Consider the following 26,668-nt stretch of genomic DNA (forward strand, 5'->3'; position numbering starts at 1 on the left):
AGCAGAGTTAAGGTTACCATGGGAATGGGCTTGACCAGTGGTTCTCAAACTATTGTACTGGTGACACCTGTCACATAGCAAGCCTCTGAGTGTGACCTCCCCCACATATAAATTAAAAACACTTATTTATATATTTAATACCATTATAAATGCTGGAGGCAAAGCGGGGTTTGGGGTGGAGGCTGACAGCTCGTGTCCATCTCCCCCCCCCCCCCCCCATGTAAAACCTCGCACCCCCCTGAGGGGTCCCGACCCCCAGTTTGAGAACCCCTGTTCTTGACAATGAATCCCTGGATTTTTGTTATAGAATTAAAAGGACAGCTTCACCATCACCTTTTTGCACCTATTAAGGGGCTTCCCATCTGCCCTGCCTCTTGGCTTGCTGTTCTGGCTGTCTCATGCCAAGCTGTGTGGGATGAATTTCTCGGGTTCAGTCTGCTGCCAGTGGGGCAGAGGAGGAGTGTGTTCCCATGACAAGATGCCTGAAAGGGCAGTCCACCCCAGCTTGGAAGCTTTGCCAACAATTCCCAGTAGCATGAGCAAGTGTAAATATCTCTGTGATTAGGAACAACGAGATCATCAGATTGGCTCAGACCCGTGGTCCGTCCAGACCAGTGTTCCTCTCTCTGACAGCCGCCAGCAACAGATGCTTCAGAGAAAGGTGCCAGAACTCCTGCCCTAACATAGTTCTGGCTCACTTTGCATTGTCTCCTCTGTAGATTCACCCCAGCACCTTACTCTGGGTCACGATGTGGCTGAGATAATAGCTTTGTCTACAAACTGAACTGCTTTCACAGCAGCCCATCTCCCTCCAGTCTTGTTGCTTGTGAATAAAATAAAGAACGAACTGTGAGCGGCTCAGTGTGGCGTGGGGGCTGGCCTATTGTGCTCCAGTACATTTCTGCACACTGGCAGGAGAGTGAGGCCAGGGACCCTGCTGTTAGCATCTCTCATGGGAAATAGGTGATAGTAGATCTGGAGGAGTGTGGGTCAGGCAGCAGAGAAGTCAATGTTTCTCCCCTGTGCTAATGAAACAATCCGTTGGGCAAAAATGATTCTGCATTGGACAGGATGGTCTAGTGGTTACAGCACTGGCTGGGGCTTGGCAGGCCTGGGTTCCACTCCACTGACTGTCCATGTAACCTCAGCCCAGTTACTTAGTCTCTCTGGGTCACTGTTCCTTGCCTGTAAAATGGGGATAATGATTCTTCCTTTCTCCATTTGTCTGTCTTCGTTATTAGAGTGTGGGCAGGGACTCTCTCTTACTATGAGTATGTGCAGCACTCCGCACTTTGGGACTGTGATCTCTGGTGTTACAGATATTACCCTGATACATGTGAACTCACACAGAAAAATGATAAAAGACAAAACCACGATCACTCCCCTCAGTGAACGCTTTTCACAAAGCGATCTCTCCATAGCTGACCCCTCTGTCCTCACCTTCAAAGGAAATCTTCACGACACCTTCAAAGGATGAGCCTGGGAGCTTACATTTATAACTTTGCTAGACATTAAAAATCATGGACTCAATGAAGACACTGGATTTATGGCTCATTACAACACTACAACCCACTAACCTCCATTTTTGTCCTATAACTGCATAGGTGTTAACTGCCAACTTCACCTTGGATGGTCCTTTGTAACGTTAACTAGTTGTGCATGGGTGGCCGGTGATTCGGCTGTTGGGGGAGGCAGGCTCCTGCCCCCTCCCCCGCAGGAGCCCAGATAACCCCCATGGCGGCCCCAGTGCCAGGCTAGTGGGGAGGTGAGGCCCCAGCCCCAGTGCTCCAGGTGCTGTGGCCAGCTCTGGGAGGCTGGGCAGCATGGCTGCAGTGCCCCCAGCACTGGTACACCAGCCCCCCTGACTCCCTGCTGATGGCAGGCCATCTAAGGCAGAGTGGGAACTGCAGGAGGGGGCCTGGCTTTGGGGGCAGAGTGTGGGTAGGGCCACGCTAGGGTGTTGGGAAGGCACAGCCTATCCCTGCCTACTTACCTGCCGCCCATGTCTTTGTGTTAATCTGTCACACCTTCTGTTTAGCTGTGACACTGAGTACCTTTCCCAGCCCTGAAGAAGAGCTCTGTGTAAGCTCAAAAGTTTCTCTCTTTCACCAACAGAAGGTCCAATAAAAGATATTACCTCACCCACCTGGTATCTCTAATATTATAAAGTGACTCTTTGGAACATAGGAGTCCACTATGCCAGTTCAGCCTGCTTGTCCTTCCAGATTGATATTCTAGCTATGGTGGACCAATCAGCAAATGTGAAAAATCGGGATGGGGTGGGGGGTAATAGGAGCCTATATAAGAAAAAGACCCCAAAATTGGGACATCTGGTCACCCTAAATCTAGCTCTCACCACTCTGGATTAGACCAGCGATCCTTTCTAGTCTGGTATCTGATCTGGTGCCACACTGCATCAGACCCTTGGTCCTATCTATTTTGGTGGCTATAAGTGATGGCAAACTCATCAGATCTTTGTTCCTGTCCATTCTGATAGCCCAGCTCCTGCAGTGGTTTAGAACCTGCTATTTCACTCCACCTGCCCCATATAATGCACCTTGGCTGTGATCCAGGCTGTCTGAGCGTGGGGTTAACCATTCCTGATCACTTATACACTCACCAAGATTTGATTACACAGCAGGAGCTGTCCCCAGTTACCCAACAGAGGCACTTGAGTCTGGCGGAACAAAGTGCAGTTCCTTGGCTCTGCAGCAGGGGATAGAAAGGAACTACTCCCCTAGATCTGTTAGGTCAGCAGGTTCTTGTGCCTCTGTACTGTGAGCTGCGTGCATAGTGTTTGCCCAGAGACCAAACCCTATCTAGTGTAGCTGTACAATTGCTGCTTCGTGACTTAAGATGCCATCCTGAAGGCTTCTGAGACCAGTCTAGCTGGCTGGCTAACGGGATAGTAGCATGATCACACCCAAGCTATTCTCAAGAAGTGCCTGCACAGATCTGAGCTTGCCAATGGTGTTAAGCTGGCAGTGAGCAGGGTCATGGGTATTGACTGTCCCCTGACAGGCAAAATGAGACCACCTCACCTAGGAGGAAGCTATACCCTTTTGGGTAGTGAGTTGCCAAGTAGCTTCACAACAGGAGACTTGCAAAGGGACTAGCTGCTCTCCCTGAAGAAGTGGTTTGAGGGTCATGACTCCAGGGTTCTGTTCCCACCCATCCTGTTGACTTGGATAAGTTGCAGTCTCTGCCAGTTTCAGTTTCCTCATCTGTGGACAGGAGCTAATAGGTCAGGTGTGGTGTGAGGCCTAATCAGTGTTTTGCAAAGTGTCTTGAGATCCTTGGATGAAAAATGCCAAGTATTAAGCCTGCCTAGGGTGGGCACTGGCCTAGGAAACCGAAGTTCTGTTCCCCATTCAGACTTCAGGCAAGTCTCTTCACCTCTGCTGCTTTTCCTTCCACTAGTTAAACTGTAAGATCTCAAGCCTAGGGATTTTTACTGTGTGTGTATAGTGCCTAGTGCAATAGGGTACTGATCTTGGCTGGGGCCTTTGGACTCTAATATGAATAAACCCCCAAATAGTCCCCTCAAAATAGAAGCTTCATTTAAAAAGCCCATGTGTGTATCACCTAACCAAGAGGGATGAGCAGACAGAGACGTAGGTGGTGTTTCTGAAACACGAGCTTCTATAAAAGCTTGCAGGCTTGGTTTTACAAATCTGAAATGTTCAGCCAGATCTGCCCTGCCATTGTGTCTTTGAAAAATCTACTATTAAAAAGCCCATATTTGGAAATGTCTTTATTTAGAAAGACTATGTTTAGGGATAGAAAGAAGTGGACCATGACCCTTTGAAATGAGTCTGGATTCTGTGCCTAAACAGTCAGATTGCTCTCAGCCTGTTTTTTTGGTTTTTGTTTTATTATCTCTGGCTTTTGATCATTGCATTTTCCTCCCCACGGTGACTTTTGACCTGTTTTCTTCATGGTTGCTATGCCTGTTGCTTGGGGTAAGGTCATTTCTTTAAAATATCAGAGGGTAGCCATGGTAGTCTATATCCACAAAAATGAGGAAGTGGGGTTTTTACCCACCAAAGCTTATGCCCAAGTAAATCCATTAGTCTTTAAGGTGCCACCGGAGTCCTCGTTGTTTTTATCATTTCTGTAGTTTCCTAAATGACTGAAACTGAGCCCCTCCTCCCCCTTAGGAAAATAAAACCAGTTGTGGCCCCACTTCAGCTCTGCCATACATCTTAGCTACACATCTTAATGCATGCATCTTCAATGCATGCACTCTGTGCATTGTGAAACATTGCTGTTGATGTTAATGTGATGTTTCCTCTCCTTCCTTATGTGCTTTGAGCAGTGAATTAGTGATATTGACATTTAAAGCATCACTAGTAGCATCTGAGTGAGTGTCTTTTGAAATGATGGCGGCAGTCACATCTCAGAGCATTTGTTTCAGGCTCGCTGCAAACTCAGGCACTTATTGCTGCATCAGTTATGCACAGATCATGTTTCGGAGGTTTTCTTTGCAACGATAGCTGATCACTTCCCCTTTATTTTAAATGAAATCTGAGTCACTAAAGAACAACTGACAGATCTTTATATGCACACAAATGAGGGGATGTGCCTTACACTGCAAAATGCTGCCTGGGAAATGCTCTTCTGTTCAATGCTCTCTATGAGCCATTGTACTCAACAGAACTCATCCACTGGGCCTTGGATCAGGCCCCAAATCTTCCATGTATTATTCTTTAAAAGTGTGTGGGGGAAATAAAAGTCGGGCTTTTGCCCTTTATGCTTTATGATAAGAAGGGAGCCTAAAGGGAATTTTGTGTTGCCTGTTTGTTTTGAATCCTTATTGAACTGAATTATCTTTTCTCCCAAATATTTGCAGGGCAATTGAATTAAATAGAGCTTTAAACAGCCTGCATAAACTCCCCCCCCCCACTTCTACAATTGTTACATCCTTTGTATTTGTGATGTTATCCAACCACCCTGTTCTTCAGTGATCCATAGAGTCTTCCAGGGGTAGGGTGACCAGATGTCCCGACTTTATAGGGACAGTCCTGATTTTGGGGTCTTTTTCTTATATAGGCTCCGATTACCCCCCACCCTCTGTCCCGATTTTTCACATTTGCTGTCTGGTCACCCTAAGAAAGACAAGATGTGAATTTCTAGTGCAAAACCCAGTAGCAATGGGGAAGAATTTCAGGCCTCTATCCATTGCAAACAAGCTAGACAAGGGCAAAAGCCCCATTAAGCGTTTCCTTGACAGGTCACTTGTACGAATGAATTCTGGAGGAACTCAGCAGCCTGCTTGCTAAGTGGTGTTTATCCTTAGTAACAGTTTTATTGCAGTGGCACGTAGTGACCAGGCCCCATTGTGCTGGACACACCTGTTATAAAGAGAGAGATTCTGCACAGCTGAGCAACGACTAACTGTAGAAGGCACCATTCAAAACAAGAATGGGTTCTCGTGTGGATGCTGCATCCCTCTGACACGCTGTGCAGGACCTGTATTGGACTGAGCTCTAAGGCTCCTGTGTGTTCTGTTGGCTCTTATAAGCTAAGAGGGTCAAGCCTAACCAGCATTTGGATGGGAGATGGTCTAGCAAAATCCTGATGCTGCTCAAAAGTGTGTTAGTATGGAGTATGGAAGCAATTCTGTAGCAGGGGGCAGGAGGTGCCATTTTACGGGGAGGGGGGACAGTGGATAGGGCAGTGGACTGAGACTCACAAGCTCTGCCATTTATTCCCTATGTGACCTTGGGCAAGTCATTGTGCCTCAGTTCCCCATCTGTATGGGAGTGATAACCCTTCCTCTCCCCGCACCCTGTGTCTTGTCAGTTTCGGCTGCAAGAGCTGCCAGGCAGGCACCATCCTGTATGATGCGTAGTGTCTAGTGTAATGTGGTCCAGATCTCAGTTGGGCCTCGAGGTGCTACTGGAATATAAACAGAACACTGATCATCCGTCTGCTTGTGCTTGCTGACAGTCCTCCTGTGCTGTTTGCAGGGTTGGGGTGTGTTAATCCCAGTTATCTGGCCATTTTCCAGTTGGGCTGCTCCCTAAATTTTCTCGGCTGTGTCACCAAGCTTCAAGATCTTTCACCCCCTGTCCCAACCTGTTGTGCAGCATTGCTGTTAAACAGCTGCTCCGTTCCATTCCAGAGGTGACTGCATTTCAGGAGTTTTTCCCTATGTAGTTGTGTGATCTCTAGCTGAGCAGCCCAATGCACAATGTCAGTTTCTATTTATAGCTCACTGAGGCTGACCTGCTCTCTGACCTATGCAAAAGAGAGGGGGCCAGCTTGGGGGTCTTGCAGGCAGCTGTGCAGTCGTGCACACTCAAATGCTGCAGAATCCTTCATCCCACTGCAGAATGCTAGCAGGCCTCTGGTTTCAATGTATCCCCTTACAGAGCTCTCTAGTTCCTTCCAAACCTCTCCCCAGAGCTAGGTGTAATCACCTGTTGTACTATGGGCCTAATTTCCCTGGCTGGAATCTCAGGCAGGGATTAGTTATAGAAACAAGGCTGTTGAACCCATTGTTTAGGAGGAGATCCTAAATTCCATCCCCCACTCACTGCAAGGCAGGGGAGAGGGATGCAGGCGGCTTGGGTTCTAATCCTGCCTCTGGCAGGGACTTTCGGGTCTGGGCAGCTCCTGGCACAAAAGGGCCCTGATCTCAGTCGGGCAGGGCCTGTCTCTCGGTGTGTGTCTGTGCATTGCCTGGCACAGTGGGGCCCCAATCCCAGCCCTCCTCTTACACTAATAACCCTGGCTGCCTAAGCTGGAAACATTGTGTGCCAGCTTTATCACAGGTAGAGGAACTGGGGTCCCGGGTGGGCCAAACCCAAGTGGTGCTGTGACCCCAAGTGCCAGGCTGCATTAACACCACAGCTGTCTCACAGCTGGAGAGGTGGGTGTGTTGGGGCTCCTGGGCCCAGCAGTTCAGGCTGCTGGTGGGGTGGGGGAGCTCCTAAGAGAAGAGGAGGGTCAGGCGAAGGGGTCCCCTTGTTTTACTGCAGCAGCCCCAGTTTACACAGGTGTAAGTCAGGCCACATGCTGTCAGCCCAGGGGGAGGCGGCCACCCTGGCCCCTGCCTGCCTGGGGCCCGATCAGTGACCGCATCGCCCACAGCCTATACCTAGCTGGCTCAGCCCCGATGGGCGCCGGGCCTGGAGCCATGTATCTCGGGTGGGTCCCTGTCCAGGCAGGGCTGGGCAAGCGGCCAAGGGGGAGGGGAAGCCGGAGCCAGCCTTGCCAGATGTGGGAAAGGGGACGAGGGGGTGCTGCGCCTCCCCCCGCCACGCCTGCCAGCGACAGGGCGTCTGTGCTTGGACCCTCCCACTCCTGCTGCTCCCCCGGTGCGGTGCCTCTGCCCGCCGTGGGGAGGGGGAAGCTCGCTCCGGCGCTCGCTCGCACACGCCCGCTGCTGGGGGGACCGGAGAGCTGCGCATCGGTGCGCGCGGGTCCCCAGCTCGTGGAGCGCCCCCAGCCCGCCAGGGGAGGAGGAAGGGCCCGGGGCGGCCAGCATGTGGTAGCCCCGGGGCGGGAGGAAGGAAGGGGCTCCGGACGGGAGACGCCTGTCATGTTGGCCGGGCTGCTCTTGGGGGCTGCCTGTGTGTCCCTGGTCCTCCCGGGCAGCCCGGGCAGCGCCTATCCCGGCAGGAAGAAGCCGCCCAGCTTTGCCGCGGACAGGTACCGACCCCAGCCCCCGTGCCGGGGGCAACCAAGTCCCAGGCGCCTGGCAAGGCGGCGGGAGCCGCCCGGTGCCGCGGGGGTCAAGCCAGGCAGCGGAGCGTGGCCCCAGCGCCTGCGTCTGTCTGTGCCACCACCCCCGGGGAGGAGGGATCTCGGGGTCCGTCTGTCCCGCACGCCGCTGTGTGTGCTCCGTTCCTCGTGTCCGGCTGCCCCCTGGGCGTGTGTCCGTGCGCGGGGCGTGTCAGCGTGTGAGCGCTGCGCCTGGCTCTATCTCGCTGCCCTGCGCCTGTCCTGTGTGTACAAGGCTCGGGCCCTTTTCCTCCCTGTGTGTGTCTGGCCAGGGGCGGGCTTTGCCCTTCCCGTCCGTCTGTCAGTCCGGGGCACACTCCTGTCCTTTGCTCCGTGTGTGTGTGTGTGTGTAACTTTCAGTCTTCCTGCGTGTGTCTGTCCACGTGTGATCACCATGCCCCCCTCACTGTGCTCTGTGTGTGTCTGTCTGTCCCTCTCAGTGTCTTGTCTCCCTGTGGGTCTGTCTGTGCCTTTCCCCTTTGCTTATCTGTCCAGGTGACACAGTAGGCCTTCGCTCTGTGTGTGTGTGTGTTACCCACCATCTGTCTGCCTATGTGTGTCTCTGTCTGGTTCTGGGTCACACTCCAGGTTTTTGCTCTGGGGTGCGTGTTGCTGCACTGTTGCTCCCTGCCAAGGCAGGGGGAAGGATAAGGGAATCTTGGGCTGCCCTTCTCCCAGCAGTTCCTCTTGGGAGCAGAGGGGATGTCAGTCCCAGGACCCTGTTCCCCAGCACAGAGCTCACACTCTTGGTCTCCTAGAGGCAGCTCTCAGTGGGGTCCTGGTGGAGTCGCAGCCTCAGGAAAGCAAGGGCTTCAGGGAACATGGGAAGCCAAGCAACCCCAGGCCTTGCATCCTGCTGCCTGGTGCTAACCCCCTTGGGGCCTTAGTTGAGTCTCTGCCCAGAGGGGTCATCCCTGCATCTGCAGCAGGAGAAGGGGTAGGGGCAGCTTGTCCTTCCCATGCTTCCCTTTATCCCCCCTGCACCTTTGTTCTGGGGTTGCTCTCACCACCCTGAAGCCCCGTCCCAGAGAATCTGATGTTTCTCTCCTTCCCAGGCACCGTGTGGGGCCGCATGTTTGCCTCTCCGGCTTTGGGAGTGGATGCTGCCCTGGGTGGATGCCATCCCCAGCCAGCGGGCAGTGCACTCTGCGTGAGTATCCTGTGCCCTCCATTTCCCACCACCACCTGGTACCTGCAGCACAGACAGCGCCTCCCCTATCAGCCCCCAGGTGCCCGGTACTCTGCCTCTCCATGGCACAATGGCACCCCCCGGGGGGGGGAGGGGTAATGGCAACCACTGACCAGGCCACCCAGTGCAGAAATGCCCATCATGGCTCCTGCCCCTCCTCCCATTGCTGAGAGGGGGTCGTATTCACCCCGTTCCCCAAGAGATCCATTCCCCCCCAACTGCTTCCTTCATGTGCCCCCACCATCCCCTGCCCCCAGCGGCCAATGCTCTCCCATGGGATCTGCAGCCTGTCTGTCCAGCAGGGGATTGAGGGGCTCTTTCCAGACAGTGCCTGCTCTCTCCATTGGCTCATGCCAGGCTGGGTGTGTAAGAGCTGCTGCCCCGGGTGGAGATGTCACCGAGGGGTCCCTCTGTGTCCTGACCGGCATCTCTCCCGGCCCCTCTCCCACAGCACTCTGCTCCTTTGGCTGTGGCAGCGGCTGGTGCATCGCCCCCAACGTCTGCTCCTGCCGGGATGGAGAGCGGGGCATCACCTGCCCAGGTAACTAGATCCCTTTGCTGAATGCTTGTGGCCCTTTATCTGCAGCCAGAGCCATTCATAGGAGAAGGGCACTATCTAGGGCTAAAATCAGGGGGCTGGGAGGCCTTGTGAGGCTGAGCTATCCGTGCAGTTGAGTGGTAACGTGGTGCCTGTGTGAGGGGCTGCAGCGATGGTGGCACAGACTGGTCTGTCCCAAGGGCAGAGAGCCACAAGCGGCTGCCTGCTGCCAGGTTGTACTGCCCAGCTCCCTTTAGGAATCAGAGCCCAGGGCTGCCTGTCTCCAGCGAGGGAGTGTGGGCTGGGTCCCAACATCTGGAGGGTCTGACTCCACAAAGCACTATGTGGTGGGAGTAGCGGGCGGCCTCGGAGCGGCGCTGGAAGGCTGTGACCCGGCAAGGGGCTGCAGGCAGCGGGGTGGCTGTGTCGGTGGGTTCCTGTGCCAGCATTCTCAGTATGTAGTGCAGGCAATGGGCTCCTAGGGCAGTTGCCAAACCCTGCTCCAATTGTGGTGCCTGTCTCAATGAGACAAGGCAAACAGAGGCGCGGGTAGGAACAGTGAGGAGTCATCCACCATGGGAAGCCCAGCCGACTGGGAGTCTGAGGAAGAACATGGGTGGAGGTGGCGGGGGAACCAGAGCCGGCTTGTAGCTCGGGGACAGAGGGCTGGGTGTGCAGAGGACACCCACTCACCCAGAGAAGATCCTAGAAGAGAGTCACCTGTGCAGCCTAGGCCCAGACTCTGGGTGGTGCCACCATGCAGCGCACTCATGGAGAGCAGGAGGGGACCAGAGGGCTGTCCGGATCCAGCAGCTTCCACTTTCTATTAACCACAGCTGAGGCCAGGATGGGTCTGAGCCCATCTTTCCATGAACAGGGTGGCACTGGAGTTCCCTGTTCCCAGTGACCCTCATGCTGCAGCGTTGATCTCTCCTCCCTGGGTCTCTGCTGCCCCCGCGATCCCAACTGGCCCGTCAGCCTGCTGCCGTATGTGTTTCAGATCCGCCCAATGCCTGTGGGGAGTATGGCTGTGACCTCGCCTGTAACCATGGTGGCTGCCAGGAGGTGGCCCGTGTCTGCCCGCTGGGTTTCTCCATGGTGGAGACGGCCAACGGCGTGCGCTGTACAGGTGAGCACTCATCAGGCTGTCCACCATCGGGCTGACCCCCGATCAGAGCCCAGACCTGTGGCAGCCAAAGTCAGTGAAGCAGCAGAGCTCCGAAGGGCTGTGAGCGGAGGGGTCTGAGTGCCGGCTGGGCATGGGCAGCAATGCAGCCACGCTCGGGATGCCAGTGTGGCAGAGGGTGACCTGCACCCACTTGGGGTGTGGTGACCGGGCCACAGACAGAGGTTGATGAGCCTGCTTTAGTCTTGGCTAGCAGAGCTGGGTGTTTTCACTCTGGCATTAGAGGCTTGTCCCATCCATTGGTCCCAAGTTCAATCCCTGCTGACGATGATCCAGCCAGGGGCATGAGCTCCTTGCCTAGAGAGCTCCCCCATCCCTGGCTGATTCTCCCCAGGAAAAGCTGGATCTGCTGGCTGGGACAGGAGTGCCACTTTCTCCTTACAGCTGATGTATGGGCTCCCTGAGCATCCCCGCTGGAGTGCCCATGTTCCCTCAGCTGTAAACAGGGCTGGCTGTGCATGTGTGTCCATGGGAGTGGCCAGGTGCCCTCTCCTCCCCGGACCCCGCTGCCAGGTGGTCCTGTCTCTCTCCTAGACATTGACGAGTGCCTGAGTGCCTCCTGTGAGGGGCTGTGCGTCAACACCGAGGGAGGCTTTGTGTGTGAGTGCGGCCCAGGCATGCGGCTTTCCGCCAACCGGCACAGCTGCCAGGGTGAGTCCCTGGGCCTCAGGGTGCAGAACAAGGGATCAGAGAAAGGTTGGGGTGGGGACTGGGCCGAGTGGCTGGTACCGGTGTGTGTAGGGAGGGTGGTGGGAGCTCTGGGGAGTTGTGGGGAGCACCTGTCTCATCCTTTCCTCTTCCAGATACGGACGAGTGTCTGGCCACTCCGTGCCAGCACCGGTGCAAGAACAGCATCGGCAGCTACCGGTGCTTCTGTCGTCCCGGCTACCACCTGCACGGCAACCAGCACTCCTGCTTGGGTGAGCGCCTCCTCCTCCTGCTGATCCGGCCCTCCCCATCCCTCCTGAGAAGCCCCTCTTCCCTCGCCACCCAGTCCTGCCCCTTCTCAGACCCCCCTCTCCTCCAGTAAGGCTTTGGTTCCAGAGTGCTGCCCAGTCAGTGATACTCCCTCAGCTCAGGGGAAGAGCTGAGTGCTGGTATCCCCACACTACCACCAATGGGGCAGCCAAGACACTGAGGGGTAAAGGGGCTTCCTCATGGCCATGGCAAGGGACCCAGGAGTGGAAGGACTCAGTGGCCAGAGTGGAGATCAGGCCCTCGGTGCATTGGAGCTAGTAGGTAGCAGCCGTTGGAGCTGAGCAGATGTTCAGCCCAGCCCCATGAGGTGGGAGCTTTCGGGGGGAACGGGGAATATGGCCCCTGGGCTGAGATTGTTCTAGCTTCTCCCTGATACAGAAGTGGGGACTCTGGCAGTTAAGGTTCCACTGTCTCCCTCTTTAGTGAACCAAGTAGGGGCCCCCCCTGGCTTATTCCCTTCCCTCTCCCCGCCAGACAGCCCTGTTTCACTGCAGTGACTTGAGTGTGGTCCCACCCAGCTCACCCTGCTGCGGGGGGAGGGGGAATGAGGCTGTGGAGTCATCTATTATTGCCGATTTGTGTCGTGGCAGGAGCCAGCTGCCCAACTCCTAGACCAGGTTTCCGTGGGGGTGGGGGCAGGACAGACCCAGAGCAAGAAGATGGGCTCTGCCCCACGGAGCTTACAGTCTGAATCCCTTTGTGGTGCCTTTTCAGAGCCGGGGTAGCTCCAAAATGGAGAAAAGGCCTTGCCTTCCCCTGAGGTCCAGTGAGAGGTGCCCCCCAGGCTGACTTTGCCCTTTGGCCTGGCTGAAGGCCATCTCCAGACAGGCCTGAGATATCAGCGCGTTGCGCTGGGGTGCCCGGCTTTGGGGGCCCCTGGTGAGTGGGCAGACAGGTGGTGAACGCCCAGGCCTGGCCATCTCCCCAGTCCCAGCCTGCGTGGGGAAGAGCCCTACCTAGCTCCTGCCCAGACCCAGCGAGCAAGTACAGTCCCCTGCCCTCCCTCGCAGCTGGTGCTGCTGCCGGGCACTGATGCCTGGTTCTGCCACCCACAGATGTGAACGAGTGCCGCCGGCCCAGCGAGAGGCGCCCCTGTCAGCATGCCTGCCACAACACGCCAGGCAGCTTCCTGTGCACCTGCCACCCTGGCTACCGGCTCAGCGGGGACAGGGTGTCCTGCGAAGGTAAGGATGGGCCCCGCTCCCCCGCCTGTTGGGGGGGCGCAGGCCTGCCCACGGTCCCCTGTTGTGGAGAGCATCAGGGTTGGGGTTAGCTCCCGCCCCCATTCTGTGCTGTGGGGAGGGGGCTCTTCCCATTGACAGAGTGGAGAGGGAGTGGGGGTCACGGCTCACGGCATGGGAAGGTTCTCCATAACGGACTGTGGGTCTGGAGAGCTGGGTTCTGTGCCCTGCAGCACAGGCAGAGCTGGTGTCCCTGGGCCTAGTAGTGTATTCTGGGCATGTCCTGCACCAGTCCCTGGGTCCCCGCCCAGCTGCCCCAGCTCTCCCCAAAGAGCTCCGTGTTGTGTTTCCTTCCAGGCTTCCTGAAAACCATCCCGGCCCCGTCTCCCATCCTGCAGTCCCTGCAGCACCCCCCAACTCTGCTGCTGCTCCCTCCTGACTCTGGGGGATCCCTGCTAGCCCCCAGGGCCTCCCTTCCTTCACATGCCCCTGCCCCCGACCCCAGCTCCCGGCCCCCTTCCTTGTTGACTGCCCCACCACCCATATCCCTCTTGCTCCCGGCTGCCACTGCTGCCCCTGGCGTGTTCTCCCCACTGCCGCCATCGCTGCTCCAAGGGGAAGTCCCCTCGCCCTCGCCTCGTCCCTCTGCTTCTCTGCCGCCCGCCCTTGCCACCTCGCCTCCCCTCTGCTGGCACCAGGGGGTGCCGCGGGAGCACAGCAGCCATTGGATGGAGCCTGGGTGCCTGCACTGTGCCTGCAAGGTAGGTACCCTCCCACCGGGTCCCTGGCTCCCCTGCCGTGCTCTGGACAGTCCCCCACTAACCGGCCTGTCCCATTGCAGGGGGGCCAAGTGGTGTGTGAGGCGGAGAGCTGCAGGATTGCCTGTTCCCACCCACTGCCCCCGAAGGACGGGGGCTGCTGCCCTAGCTGCACAGGTGAGACCCGCACCCCCTACTCTCTCTGGCTCAGGCCCACGGGGTCCATTGGGGTCACCGGAGCTGGATGGTTTGGTCCCTGCTGGGTCCTGTCCCAGGTGCGGGTTGTTTCCCAGCCTGGGTGATGCCCAGCTGGCTGGGCTGTACGGCTGCTTCTTGGAGGTCTGTGTGGGTGCCCAGCTCAGCTGTGGCCCTGAGGGCATGGTGAGAAGGCTCATGCTGTCTCCCCCAAGTGGAGCTGGGAGCCCAGGCCTGTGCCCAGTAGCCTCATGCTGCCCTTGCTTTCCTGTCTCTCGCAGGCTGTTGGCACGAGGGGGTCGCCCGGGCCGAGGGGGATGTGTTCTCTGTGGCTGATGGAAATTGCACAGTCTGCATGTGCCTGGTGAGCATGGCACTGGCTAGGGGATCCAGGCACCTCTGGGGTCTCTGAGGAATGATGTGAGCTTATTACCCAGACTGGCTGGAGGGGATTCCCTAAGGAATTTCTTCCCTGTCCTGGAACTCCTGTGACATCGGTGCCCAGGGTAGCGGGGAGCCAGAGGCTTAGTGAGGTCACTGTCCAGGAGACTGATTAGAGGTGGTGGCCATGGTGATGTGGCTCCTCAGCTGGGAGTTCAGGGACAGAGACATGGCCCCTCAGGTGGGTCGGGGTGGAGATATGGGGCTTTGGTGAGGGGATCAGAAATGGCAACATGGTCCCCTCCTTGTGGGGTTGGACATGGGTTTAAATGAGCACCCAGAGGAGGGGAGAGTTGCCCAGTGCCAGGTCTGTGGCATGGGGCCCTGGATCTTTCCCTGGCATTCCCTTTGGTTTCTCTCTCTTCCAGGCCGGCAACGTGTCCTGCATCTCCCCTGAGTGCCCTCCAGGGCCCTGCCCCAGCCCTGCCCAGGCCAACTGCTGCTCTTGCCAGCCAGGTGGGTCCCTCAGCAGCTACGTTGGTCTCTCCAACCCCCCAGTTCTGGAGGCTCTGTGGAGTTCCTGGTGAGAAAGGGGTGCCCCATCGGCTGGGCCAATGGATCTTGTAGATCAGAGAGGAGGAGGATTTCGGGAGGTGGAGCCCAGCGACTGCTTCAGTGATGGGGTAGCAATGACTACACAGTGTGTGGTCAGTGGTGAGGCAGCATGGCCTAATGGTCAAAGCATGGGATGCGCCTCCTGGGTTCTCTCCCCAACTGGGGGAACTCTGGCAAGTTGCTTAAGCTCACCGTGCCTCAGTTTCCCTGTCTAGAAATGGGGAGTGTGACCCCTGGGGTGGAGGGGTCTGAGGCACTTGGAGATTTGCACCCAGGGGGCCTGTTTGAGAAGCCAGGGTCCCATTGTGTGACGGCTCTGGCTGGCTGCGTTTCCCGCCATCCTGGTACCAACCGTCCCTTTCCCCCTATCCCCTCAGCCACGTGCGATTTCCACGGGCGCACATACATGCACGGAGCTGAGTTCAGCTTGGATGGAGACAACTGCACCACCTGCATCTGCCGGGTAGGCCTCAGCTCCCCCGTCCCGGGCTCCCTAGCACAGTGCAGGGGGGTCCTCACCACCTGGGGTCAGTGCCTGCTCATGCATCGCAGAGGGACAGGGCTGCTCCACCCCAGACCTAGGTGCCAGGGAAAGGCATGGCCTGTGGGGATGCCCAAGCCAGGGTAGGAGCGTGGGGGGCTAGCAGACAGAGGGCCCCTTCTCCTAGGAGCCCATGGGGGGGATGTGGAAAGGGAGTGAGGGCTGAGGCCAGGCTGCCTTGGTTGGAGCCCTCTGCGTGAAAGCTCTGGCAGGGCCTGCGGTGCAGTGAGGATGAGGAGCGGGAGGAAGGAGACGTGGGGCACTGCCCTGCCCCCTTTTCCCCCCAGCTCATGTGCGACACATCTCTTCCCCAGAGTGGCGAGGTGGAGTGCTCCTTCGCCCCCTGTCCCGAGCTGGCATGTCCCCGCCAGGACTGGCTGCTGGCCCCGGGGCAGTGCTGCTTCTCCTGCCGGGAGCCTGCACCAGCGTCAGGTGAGAGCCTGCACAGGGGCGTGTGCACGTGCTTGCGATGGGCAGGGGCCTTTGTGTGTGACACGCAGGGTGTTTTTGTCATGGGCAGGGGGATGGGCAAGGTGTGTGTGTGATGGGTGGGTAGGTGTAGGGCTCTGTGTGGTTGTGTGTGTGTGTGTCTATTACCCACAGTCCCAGGCCTTGTCATCTGCCCAGGGTCCCCACCTCTCAGGCTGCGCCCATTGGGCTCCCTGCCCCTCCTCTCTACTCCCCTCCTCTCCCGTCAGTCCCAGCCCAGCTCTGAAGCTCTCTCTCTCTCTCTCCCTGGCCAGGTTGCTTCGTGGATGACAATGGGGTAGAGTTTCCGATCGGACAGATCTGGTCTCCGGGTGATCCCTGTGAGTTATGCATCTGCCAGGTGAATGAGAACCTGCTCTACTTCACTCTCCTTACCTGTCCTTACAGCATGCAGTGTGCCCCCTCTGCCCTGCACCCTGCGCTAGCCTTCCCTGGCTGGGGGTGGGGGCCAAGTGCTGTGCCTTATGGATATTGAACCCTCCAGAAGGACCCCACAGCTCTCTGCTGGTGCGTGCTCACTTGGCAGTGAAGTGCAGGCCCCCCGTCGGGTGGACTGTGGCAGCACACAGCATCGATGGGCCAGGGCTGGCTGTGCGGGGCAGTCGGCCAGGCTGCGTGTGCCGTAAGTTTCTGTCAAGTGCTTCTCTCTTGCAGGCAGACGGCTCGGTGAGCTGCAAGAGGACAGACTGTTTGGAGACGTGTCCTCACCCCATTCAAATCCCTGGCCAGTGCTGCCCGGATTGCTCAGCAGGTAACCGGGCCGGGGGTCCCCTCCCAGGGAGCGACCATCTGCAGTGAGAAACCCAGGGACAGAGTAGCTCCCCCCTCCATGGCCCAGCCAGCCCTCGTCCTCTCTGCTCAGACAGACGTCAGCCAGGCCACTGAGTGCTCCTGGGGACATGGAGACCCAACCCCCTACTATAGGCCAAGCAGCCCTCAGACAGGAACAGCTTTCTGTCATCACCAGTGTGGGGCTGACTTTGAACCAGCAACCCAGCTGTGAATGGCTCTCCCTCCATCCCTTGAGCCGTTCTGGTGGAGAGGGCTCTGGGTGTGTCCCACACAGGCTTTGTTCCTGTTCTTGGTCTCTCCAATCTGCCAGGTGTGCCCTGGCCCCCCGGGAGGCAGTTGACTTTCTGGTGGGAGGTGTCATGACTGTGCCTTTCCTTCTCTCTCCTCCCTGAAGGCTGCACCTACATGGGAAGGATCTTCTACAACAACGAAACCTTCCCTTCTGCCCTAGACCCCTGCCTCAGCTGCATCTGCCTGGTAAGGGCTTCACCTTCCCTCCAAGCATTTCTGTAGGAAAGGCCTCTCAGGTCCATTAGACCACACGGTCTAAGCCAAGGGGTTTTATCCAGCCTGGGGCTGCACCTTCAACTTCAGGCCCAGGGCTGCTCCAGATGGGTAGAACATGCAGAGTATGGAGGCAGGCACCAACGTCCCTGGACCAGGGAAGAAGAGTCCAGTGGGGTGAGGCTGTGAGTGCAAGGTGCCATGGGGGTTGTCATCTGTGGGGAAAATGAGGTGAAGACAGGTTTGAGGTCAGGCACTGTCCTGGAACTCAATCATCCTACTGTTGCTGCCACTGTCCATGGAGAGTCCTGCTGATCATCCTCCCTGGATAGCTCAGGTTGTGAAGAAGGTGGCTGGCCAGATGCTGTGGGTCTGGAGCAGAGGGAGTCTGGCTTGCCCTCCCCAGGTTGACAAATGGGGGATTTTCCTTTGCAGAAAATTTCAACAAAAATGGGAAAAAATTGTTTTCTTCTAAATTTTATGCAGAAAATTTCAATTTTTCAGTGGAAACTGGAAAGCAGAAATGTTTCAATTAAAAATGATTTCAGAGTAGCAGCCGTGTTAGTCTGTATCTGCAAAAAGAACAGGAGTATTTGTGGCACCTTAGAGACTAACAAATTTATTTGAGCATAAGCTTTCGTGGGCTACCGCCCACTTCATCGGATGCATCCAATGAAGTGGGCTGTAGCCCACGAAAGCTTATGCTCAAATAAATTTGTTAGTCTCTAAGGTGCCACAAGTACTCCTGTTCTTTTTTCAATTAAAAATGAAGTCGCTGTGCGTCATGGGAGTTGTAGTTCAGTTGCCTCATACTCCCAGTCTCCTCTATGGGCTGGGCTCCCTAGTCGGACTACATCTCCCATGCACTAGGGGGAGGTAGTTGCATCATGGGAGATGTAGTTTAGGCAGGGAGTCCAGCCCATAGAGAAGAATGGGGACATGAGGCAATTGAACTAAAGCTCCCATGGGTCAATGCAAGAGCAGTTTCTAATCAAAACGTTTCATTTTGTTGGAAACTCAATTTCCTGTTGAAAAGCTGTTTCAAAGGAGAATTTCCCATCAGCCGTAGGCGTAATCCACTGTGTCTCCTGCCAGTCGTAGTCTCCCAGTCACCTGCCTACCTTGTATTGCTGCTAAGGCAGAGTCCTAGTGTTGCTGTTCTGTGTCCTACAGCTGGGCTCTGTGGCTTGTTCCCCTGTGGAGTGTATCATCTTCTGTATGTACCCGTTCCACCCGGAGGGAGAATGCTGCCCTGTCTGTTATGGTAAGTGCCTAAGCCCTGGCGAGCCCTGGAGTTCTACCCTGGCTGCTTCCAAACCACCGTGGGCTTCAACCACCTCTGATCTTACCACAGGGGGAAGAGGGTCTGGTGTGGTCAGTACTAGGATGGGAGACCTCACAGGCTGCAGTGAGGGGCATTGGGGGGCTCAGTCCGGATAGCTCCTCTCTGAGTCATTGCTGACCCCAATGCCCCTGTGCAGTGCTAGGGGTGCTGTGCTGCCGAGAGTGGCGTGGGGGCTCAGTAGGGGGTGCTTTCTTCTCACAGTCAGGACTGACCCCAGGGCGCCAGGATCTGTGCTGCAGGGAGCAACGTGGGGTGTTGTGCTGCAGGGAGTGGTGTAGGTTACTCAGTAGAAGGCTTTCCCAATGCATCAGAGAGGCTCAATATGGGGTATTCTCCTCTTACAGTCAGCCCTGACCCCAGTGTCCCAGTGCAGTGCCAAGGGGACTGTGCAGTCGGATGTGCTTTCTTGTGGGTGAGTTGTAAGATGAAGGCCCTAACCACTTGTGGTCATGAAAACTCCCTTTGCACTTTAGTGAGGTTCGGGGTGTTGCCTTTGGGTAAGTCCCCAAGCAGTGTGAATTAGGTACAACATTCATCTTCACTTCCTGTACTACACTCTCTTGTGCAGCATTGCCATGGGCTGCTAAACACCTGCAGCATCCTCACCTCAGAGGTGGCCGCATGTCAGTGTTGGGTGAAGTGATTCTTCTGTTGTTGTTTGGGTTATAGCAGTGCCTGGAGACCCTAGCTGAGATCAGAGCCCCATTGTGCTAGGCACTGTACATACACACAGCAACCTCTTCAAGGCAGGGTCTATCCCTAAATAGGCAAGGCAAATAAAGGGCATGAAGAGAAACTGAGGCATGGAGTGGGGAAGTGACTTGCCCAAGGTCACCCAGAAGAGGCAAGAATAGAACCAAGGTGTCCTGACTCCCAACCCAGTGCTCTATCTACTTTGTGTGTGTGTTACTATCACATCCAATCTCTATATAGTTACTGTAATGTTAAAGCTTGTCTGTCCCCTGCAGATTGTAACTACGAAGGGAGGAAGGTGGTGAATGGACAGATATTCGTACCGGAGGGTGAGCCCTGCATTCACTGCATTTGCCAGGTGAGCTGTTCCCTTGGAGGGGAGGGAGCTGATGGGGATTGTTCTGCAGGGACTGGGGGAAGGATGGGAATGGGCATCCCTCAGCATCAGCCAAGAGTCCCATGGACTGTGTTGCCATGAGTGTCTATCCTGTGGGGCCTCCAGGGGCTAGTTTGAGGGGACCCTGAGCCCCGCTGGGAACTGCCCTCCGGGGGGCTGGTGCACAAGGGGATGCTGGGAACTGCCTTCCGGGGGGCTGGTGTGATATGGGCCAAGGGGATGATGGGAGCTGCCCTCTGGGGGCTGGTGTGATATGGGCCGAGGGGATGCTGGGAACTGCCCTCTGGGGGCCTGGTGTGATATGGGCTGAGGGGACGCTGGGAGTTCCCTTTTGGCTCCTGTAGTGCTGCAGGCCTTTGCTTTGGAGAAGGGTCCAGTGGGCCTTGGCATGACTGAAGGAAAAACCAGCGGGTTGCTGGGTGTGTGGAGGAGCTGGCAGGCTCCCTGCCGTCCCCACAGATTGGGGTCATTTGTCCCGGCCTGGCAGAGAGATGGAGAATGCGGGTGTTCACAAGCTGTCATGTCTCACCCCTTCCTTTTCCCCCTCTCTCAGTTGGGGGAGGTGAGCTGTGAGAGGAGGCCCTGTGCCCGCTCCTGCACCGAGCCCTCGGCGCTCCCTGCTGCCTGCTGCCCTGCCTGCCAAGGTAATAGCCCTGCACACCTGGCCTCCCTATCCCTGTGCCCTTGGAGTTGGCACAGGCTCTTCCTCCTCCCCCCCGCCCCCCGCCTACAGAGGGAGCTTTGCCCTTGTGGCAATGACCCTGAACAGGTCGCTGTCATGGTCCGAAGTCAGGAGTGCTGGAGTGGAAAATTGATCCTTCGCTGCCTGAGCTATGGAGCAGGCCCCTTCGTGCAGCAGAGACAAGAGCTGACTCAGAAGCCCCTGTGTGTGGCAAGGCCACTAGAGGGGCATGGAGAGCAGGCCTGATGCGTGGGCACCCTTGGCACCTCCCGACCGCAGGGCCCTGGGATGTGATGTCATGTCAGTCACTGCGGCACCTCCAGGTGAGGCTGTAACTGGGTGCCACTGTCTGGTGTGGAAGAGCCCCCGGGCTTAAGGTAGCCCTGTAGGACAAGCCCCCCATGCCTGCCTGAGGGGCTTGTGTAGGGGAGCATGGTGCCAGGCTGTGGAGCAGGCATGCAGGCTTCGTGCCTGGGTTCCTGGGGTTCCCTAATCTCAGGCCCTTGCCGTACAGCGCTCTGGCCCCCCCATGGTCCCCATGCCCCCGGATGGGTGTACCACAGCCCTGGGGGAAGGCGCTAATGATGTCCCTGTCTTCATTAACCACAGATGCTCCAGTCCCTCTGGAGGGCAGCCCTGTCCTTGTCCACGCAGACGATGCAAAGGCTGGGAAATCCCCATCCCGCAATCCCAGAGAGAATTCCATGGACCAGCCCAGGGCCAGTGACTGCCGCCTCTGCTCCAGTTCCCTGGCTCCTGCTTCTCCCAGCCCAGAGCTCCTCGCAGGAAGGAACATGCCCCGCTGGGATGCTGGGTCCGTGAACACGGCTGAGCCCCCTCTGGCTGGACCCCCTCCAGCTGGGCCAGGGTCCTTGGGATCCCGTATGGCTCCCTCGGGGCCTTCTCTGCGCCCCACCATTCTGAAAGAAACCTCTGGGCCGGTGACTGCAGTTTCAAGCCCCGATCAGCCCCCTTCACCCACCCCTGCAGGGCCCAGAACTGCCCCCCGGACCCCGATCCCCAGTGCCGGCTTGGTCCCTGCTCCTCAGAAGCATTCCACGCTCCCATCAGAGGGAGCAGAGCCCCCCCCATGTGAGGAGAGCACTCCTGGCCAGCCAACTGCGTAGTGCCCCTCGCCGAGGGGATGGGGAGCGCCCGGCCCAGCAGCGTGAGGAGGAGGAGGAAACTGGCAGGAGAGATGAGCTTGATCGAACGGGGTGGGGGAGGGAAAGGAGGCATCACGTTGTTCTGAGCAGCGTGTATGGGAAGAACCACTGCCTCTTCCCCTGCCTATGCCTCGCCTGCTCCCTCCCCGGATCCTGCTAGACAGCAGATGCCTCACCAGGGGCAACGTGTGGGCGGCTCCACATCCTGCTGGTGAGGAGGAGACGGCTTGGCCCCGGCCCGGCTGCCTGAGCAATCCCAGGAGATGAGCGGTGCCATGATGTTCTGGGAGGACATGGTGCCTAGCTGAGATACCATGACTCAAGATTTTCCAGGCATGTGCGAGTTGCCAGCCTCCTTACAACCACAGTGTGGGAGGAGATGGGGAAGGGCCGAGAGCATGCCCAGCTCCCTGCATTGGGTGGGACGCGCCCACCTGGTCCCAGGGGATGATCCCTGTGCAGGGCTCCTGAGACAGGTGAATCGCCCCACCCTTTGGGGTGGTCCCTGCCTCAGCCAGGCCCAGAGCCCCTGGATCCAGCCCTGAGATCTCCCGCCACTTCTTGCAGACTCGTGTTTAAACCTTAGAGCTGAGATTTCAAAACTTCCTAAGGAATTTGAACACCCAGTTCTCAACTGGGCATCCAGATCCCCTGGGCCGCTTTGCAATTCCCACCCTAGATTCCTTGGGGCTGCTGGGAGGCTTTCCCAAGCTACCCCTGATGGACAGGTATCTGATCGCCCATCAGGGCCAGCCTGCCCGTTCTACGGTGAATAGTAATAAAGTTTTCCCTACTAATCCAAGCATTCCCTGCTGCCACCTACAGCTGGCTCTGGCCATGGGGACGAGTACAAACTGAGTGGGTTCAGCAACCCTAGGGCTGATACCCTTAGTGGTGAGGTGATGGCCTGGAGGTGGCAGGGTCTTCCTCTCCTACCATCATCTCCTCAGCCAGTCCTGGATTTGGCAATTCGTGCAGTGGCTGATCTCAGCAGGGGACGGGCTGCAGGTGTCTGATGTGAAGGGGATGTAGAGCGGGGAGCCTATTGCTGGCTTGTTTTCCCCAAGCAACTTCACTCAGCTCCTGGCTAGGATGGGGGAGAGGATGGGTCCCTGCAGGACCCTGTGGCTGGGAGCAGGTGTCTTCTATGTGGTCTGGGAGGAACGATCTTAGCCTTAGACAAGGTTTTTCCCCAGTGCATGGGGAGCTCACATAGACTTTGCTCATTCCTCTGCGATGGGTGAAGGATTCCAAATCCCAGACCTGTCAAGCCAGCGCCCCAGACTAAAGTCGTTTCACTTAGTGTGTAATACCAGCTGTCGCCACTGGGTGTCAACACAGGCTGAAATATTTCCTCGGGGACGGCCATCAGACAGAATCCAACCTGACCATCCGTCCCTGGCTTCCGGAAGCAGCTGCTTATGTTCTGAGTTGAACAGGCAAGTCCCCTCTTCTTCACCCATGCAGACGGGCACCCGGGGCTGTGGCCGCCACCCTTGGGCACCTGTGTCTTCCCTCTGCCTGCACAAATGTAGGATTTGGGCTCACATGTCTGAATTTTGGGCCAAAACTGCTAATCAGTTGCACACGGAGATCCGAACCCTCACTGGACTTGCCGCACCTCGATCTCCCCTCCTAGGCCCTATTTCCAGCCTAGTTCCAACTCCAGTCTCAGCAGGACCCCAGGTCACAGGATGGGGTAATTGATTATTTGTTTGTATTGTGATGGTATCTAGGAGCTCCAGTCACAGGCCAAGCCCCCATTGGGCTAGGAGCTGTACAAGCACAGAACAGAAAGGCGGTCCCTGTCCCCCATGAGCTGATAAGCTATAAACAAAGAGGCTGACAGACTGGGAAACACAAGGAGACAATACAGCTCAGCATGATAGCATGTGCTGTCAGCATTGCAGCAGCCTGGCCATGGCCAAGTTCTTTGTAGGGTTGTGAAGCAGAGTTGGGATTGGGGTTAGGATTAGGATTAAAGTCCTTTGGGGCTATTCTATGGTTAGCATTGGAGTCCATTGGGGCTAAGGTTAGGGTTCGCTATAAGGTTATAGTTGGGCTAGGAGCTAGAACAACATGAGAGGGTGAAACATTACAGTCAGTGGGCTAGGATTTAGATTTACCACCATAACCTAACCTTGACAATTTACCATGCACTGTACTAGCCTCGTTCCAGTGCACAGCATTGCCAGCATCCCTTTCCCAGCCACTCTCCATAATATTTACCCTCAGTGAATATCAGCCCCCAGCTGGTCGTGTGCAAAAAATTCCAAAACACAAGGCCTTAACGCAAACCTTGTGAATGTTTAATTACACCCCAAGGGAGTGAAAAATCCCAGCTAGTGTGAACATTTGCTTTGGTTCTAAAATAAGACTCTCAGAGAGCAAAATTGGGCACATTATCACTTTTTTTTTTTTTTTTTTTTTTACAAAGTATTTTTGAAGCAAAAATGCAACTTTTTGAAAAGGAAAATCATTTAAGGTCAGAATTTCAGTGTTTATTTCAGGCAGAAATCAACTTTATCAAGAAGCGGGGAAGTTTTAGAATATGAGTGTCCCTGATGTGAAAGTGGCCAGGCCTTGGACCCCCCACCCAGAGATATTTGTGTGTCCATGAAATGTTGTGGGGTTTTTGTGAGCCATGCACAAGGAGCCTGTGAAACTCACTGGCACAATAAATCTTTGAGTCCAAGTGTTTAGCAGGATCCCCAAAAGGGTCCATCAGACATTTACCTGGATAATAACAAAGAGAGATGTTAGTAGGGGGTTTAAAAAAGTGTGGAAGGGCTAAACACCCTCATGATTTCAAGGTGTAAAGGCAACCTTGAACAGAGGCCAGGAAGAGACTTGTGCCATGGGCAGGTGTGGGATTTCTGCTGGTACCGGCTATTGTCTGAGACAGAACACTGGGCAAGATGGACAATGGGCTGTTCACTGATCACTGAAAGAGATACTAATTCTTCAGTGACCCACTTCCAACTGCCTCTGGTGAACAGAACATGGGCTTCTGCAGTGCCCCTCTTCCAAACTTCCTGGTGGGGAAGCTAAACTGTTACAGATACGGTTCCCAAGACCACATCTTCCTTTCCCAATCAAAACTTAATAACGGTGCTACCCTCTTTTGACCCGAGTGGCAAGTCAATGTCTGGGTTGTTTCCATTAGGAGGAGACATTGGTGATGGAGTCAGATATCTTTGATGCAAGCCTGCCTATTTACACAGAATGTACAAAGGCCTCTTTCTCTGAACACAGGAGAAATCAAACAACAGGAGACAGTTTCTGTGCTCCCAGCTCCGAGGCCCTTTCAGCCAGCACTCTGCCCAAAACCTCTAGGCTTTGCAATGGGTCATGCTCAGTGCTTGTTCAGCTTGTGTCTGAAGCTTTCTTGCTGCCTTCCTGCTTCTCTGGTGTGTTTGTTGCTTCTCTCTCACACAGACTCCTCCACCAACCAACACCCAGCAAAACTCCTCTGCCCACGTGCAGACTCTCCTGTGCCTTTGTTTTGGCAGGAGACCACTGTTATTTTTATAAAGGAGCTTAACCGTTTCTATTATCTTAAATGAAGGGTGGTGGTTATACCTACCAGTTTCAAGGAAATTAAACCCAACATATAACAGGTGCCAAAATTAAAACCAACCCCGACTACTCGGCATCCGGGCAGCTCCCAATCAGCTCCAGGGTGCTAGACAGCAGGACTGGCACTTGTCATGAGTGTGATTCATTAAAGCCCATGAGCATCTTCAGGCTGGGGAGCTACAGCACAGGTAGTTCATTAGGAAATAGCAGGGGAGCACAAAGCTAAAGTCTGGCTACTGGGCTAGACTTGGCTGCACTCCTGGCCCAGTGTGCTATAGACTGGGGCCTGCTGGGATAAGCAATTAACACCAGGGGAAGGATGAGTTTTTTTGACATGGCTGGGAATGAAGCTGTCTATGCTGAGCTACAGCCCCAACGAAAGGACCTGGTACTGGCCAGATCTGACCGTGCTACGTTGCATATGGAAAAGTCTCTTTTCCCTAGAGTTTGGTTGAGCAGAGCTGGCCTGGAATGAAAGAGTGCTCCCAGAAACCACCCTATTAAGGTGTCCCTTGGTGCTGCACATTGCTGACACCAGGAATTTGGTGCTAGTCTCGTTAATGGGCAGAATTTATTTTCCATGCCCCCCTTGAAAGCTTTCAACAAAGAGGCAAAATGGATCACAGGTTTCAAGAAGGGAGGTTGGGTAGAAATATCTGATGCCTATGTAAGCAGGGTCTGAATAAATGCTTCCCTGACAGCTAGCTGGGAGGAGGAGAGACTTTGGGTGTGTTTATGTAAATACAGTTTCCTCCTGATCTGCTTACATATTTAGCAGAATCAGCAGTGTCATGGTGATCAATTTTGGCTGGTGTTGGGTACAAATCACCTTAGTACTGAATGCAGGTGTAGTGAAATATGGTTACCAATGTTGTAATTATTGTAGAAATACAGGAAAGTAGGACTATGTTTAACCTGTCCCGGGGGCCACCCTCAGCTGAAAGATCCTTGTTAAGCCATGGGCTCAAATGTCAGAGCCCTGTGAAAGTAAGAGGGGTGGGAACAGATATCTTAGCTAGGGGGCTGTACAACCTCATCAAGGGTCCTTATTAGGTTGGTTTAACCTGTTCCTCCCCAGTGTTCAATGAATAGAGCTAAATGGGCTTCATTAGCAGCCTCTTTGTTATGTTAAATGCCCAGTCAGACCTGAAATCAGTTGTGGTAGGACTGTGTTTCTGCCCTGCCTGCTCAGAGCTAAAAATCACTGAGAGCTGAAATCACTTGAGCTGTGGCAGTGTTTCTGTCCAGCCTGCAAAGAGCTGAAAACTACTAAGAGACTGATGTGCAGAGGTCACAGCAGAGAGGCAGATGGCAGCAGAAGGTGACTGACAGCTGGTGAATGAGTGGCTGGTGTGGTAGAGAGGTGCGACAAGTGCCCAGTGCAGGAGCAGCCAGTGAGTGGCCAGCAGGGTGACTGGCAGAGAGGGATGGCGAGCGAGTGCCTGAGCAGCATAGCGAGTGCCTGAGCAGCATAGCGAGTAAGGTACCACTTTACCCCACCCAGGGAAGAGGTGAACTCTGCAGATGCACCTCTGAACTCTGGGTCTGCACTGACTCAGGACAGCAACCCTGTGAGTGGGGTGCAGAGAAGAGTTGGGCATGTGAAGGGGACTTTTGGGTTGCTGGATTTAAGAACCTGAGGGGAAAAGGACACTGCCCAACCTACTTGGGGGTGGGTCTTTTACTCATGGTTTATGTTTATGAACCCTGCTTATGGTGTTTTCCCCA

The 26,668-nt window shown here is 55.6% G+C and overlaps 1 protein-coding gene across 1 annotated transcript; it reads left to right on the top strand.

The window, feature by feature from the left end:
- The first annotated feature begins 7,328 nt into the window (after window positions 1-7,328).
- Window positions 7,329-24,910, top strand: VWCE (von Willebrand factor C and EGF domains). The gene is given in 22 exon segments (XM_034767659.1): window positions 7,329-7,659; window positions 8,787-8,881; window positions 9,372-9,461; window positions 10,459-10,587; window positions 11,179-11,295; window positions 11,448-11,564; window positions 12,678-12,806; window positions 13,161-13,564; window positions 13,645-13,738; window positions 14,038-14,120; window positions 14,566-14,653; window positions 15,130-15,215; window positions 15,608-15,725; window positions 16,037-16,122; window positions 16,437-16,533; window positions 16,969-17,051; window positions 18,252-18,342; window positions 19,392-19,474; window positions 20,067-20,157; window positions 20,805-21,199; window positions 21,201-21,355; window positions 21,357-24,910. Coding segments are annotated over 22 exon segments (2,832 nt in total). The 5' UTR covers window positions 7,329-7,549; the 3' UTR covers window positions 21,448-24,910.
- The last annotated feature ends 1,758 nt before the right edge of the window (window positions 24,911-26,668 follow it).

Source organism: Trachemys scripta, chromosome 4, assembly GCF_013100865.1.
Source record: "Trachemys scripta elegans isolate TJP31775 chromosome 4, CAS_Tse_1.0, whole genome shotgun sequence".
Taxonomy (NCBI): domain Eukaryota; kingdom Metazoa; phylum Chordata; order Testudines; family Emydidae; genus Trachemys; species Trachemys scripta.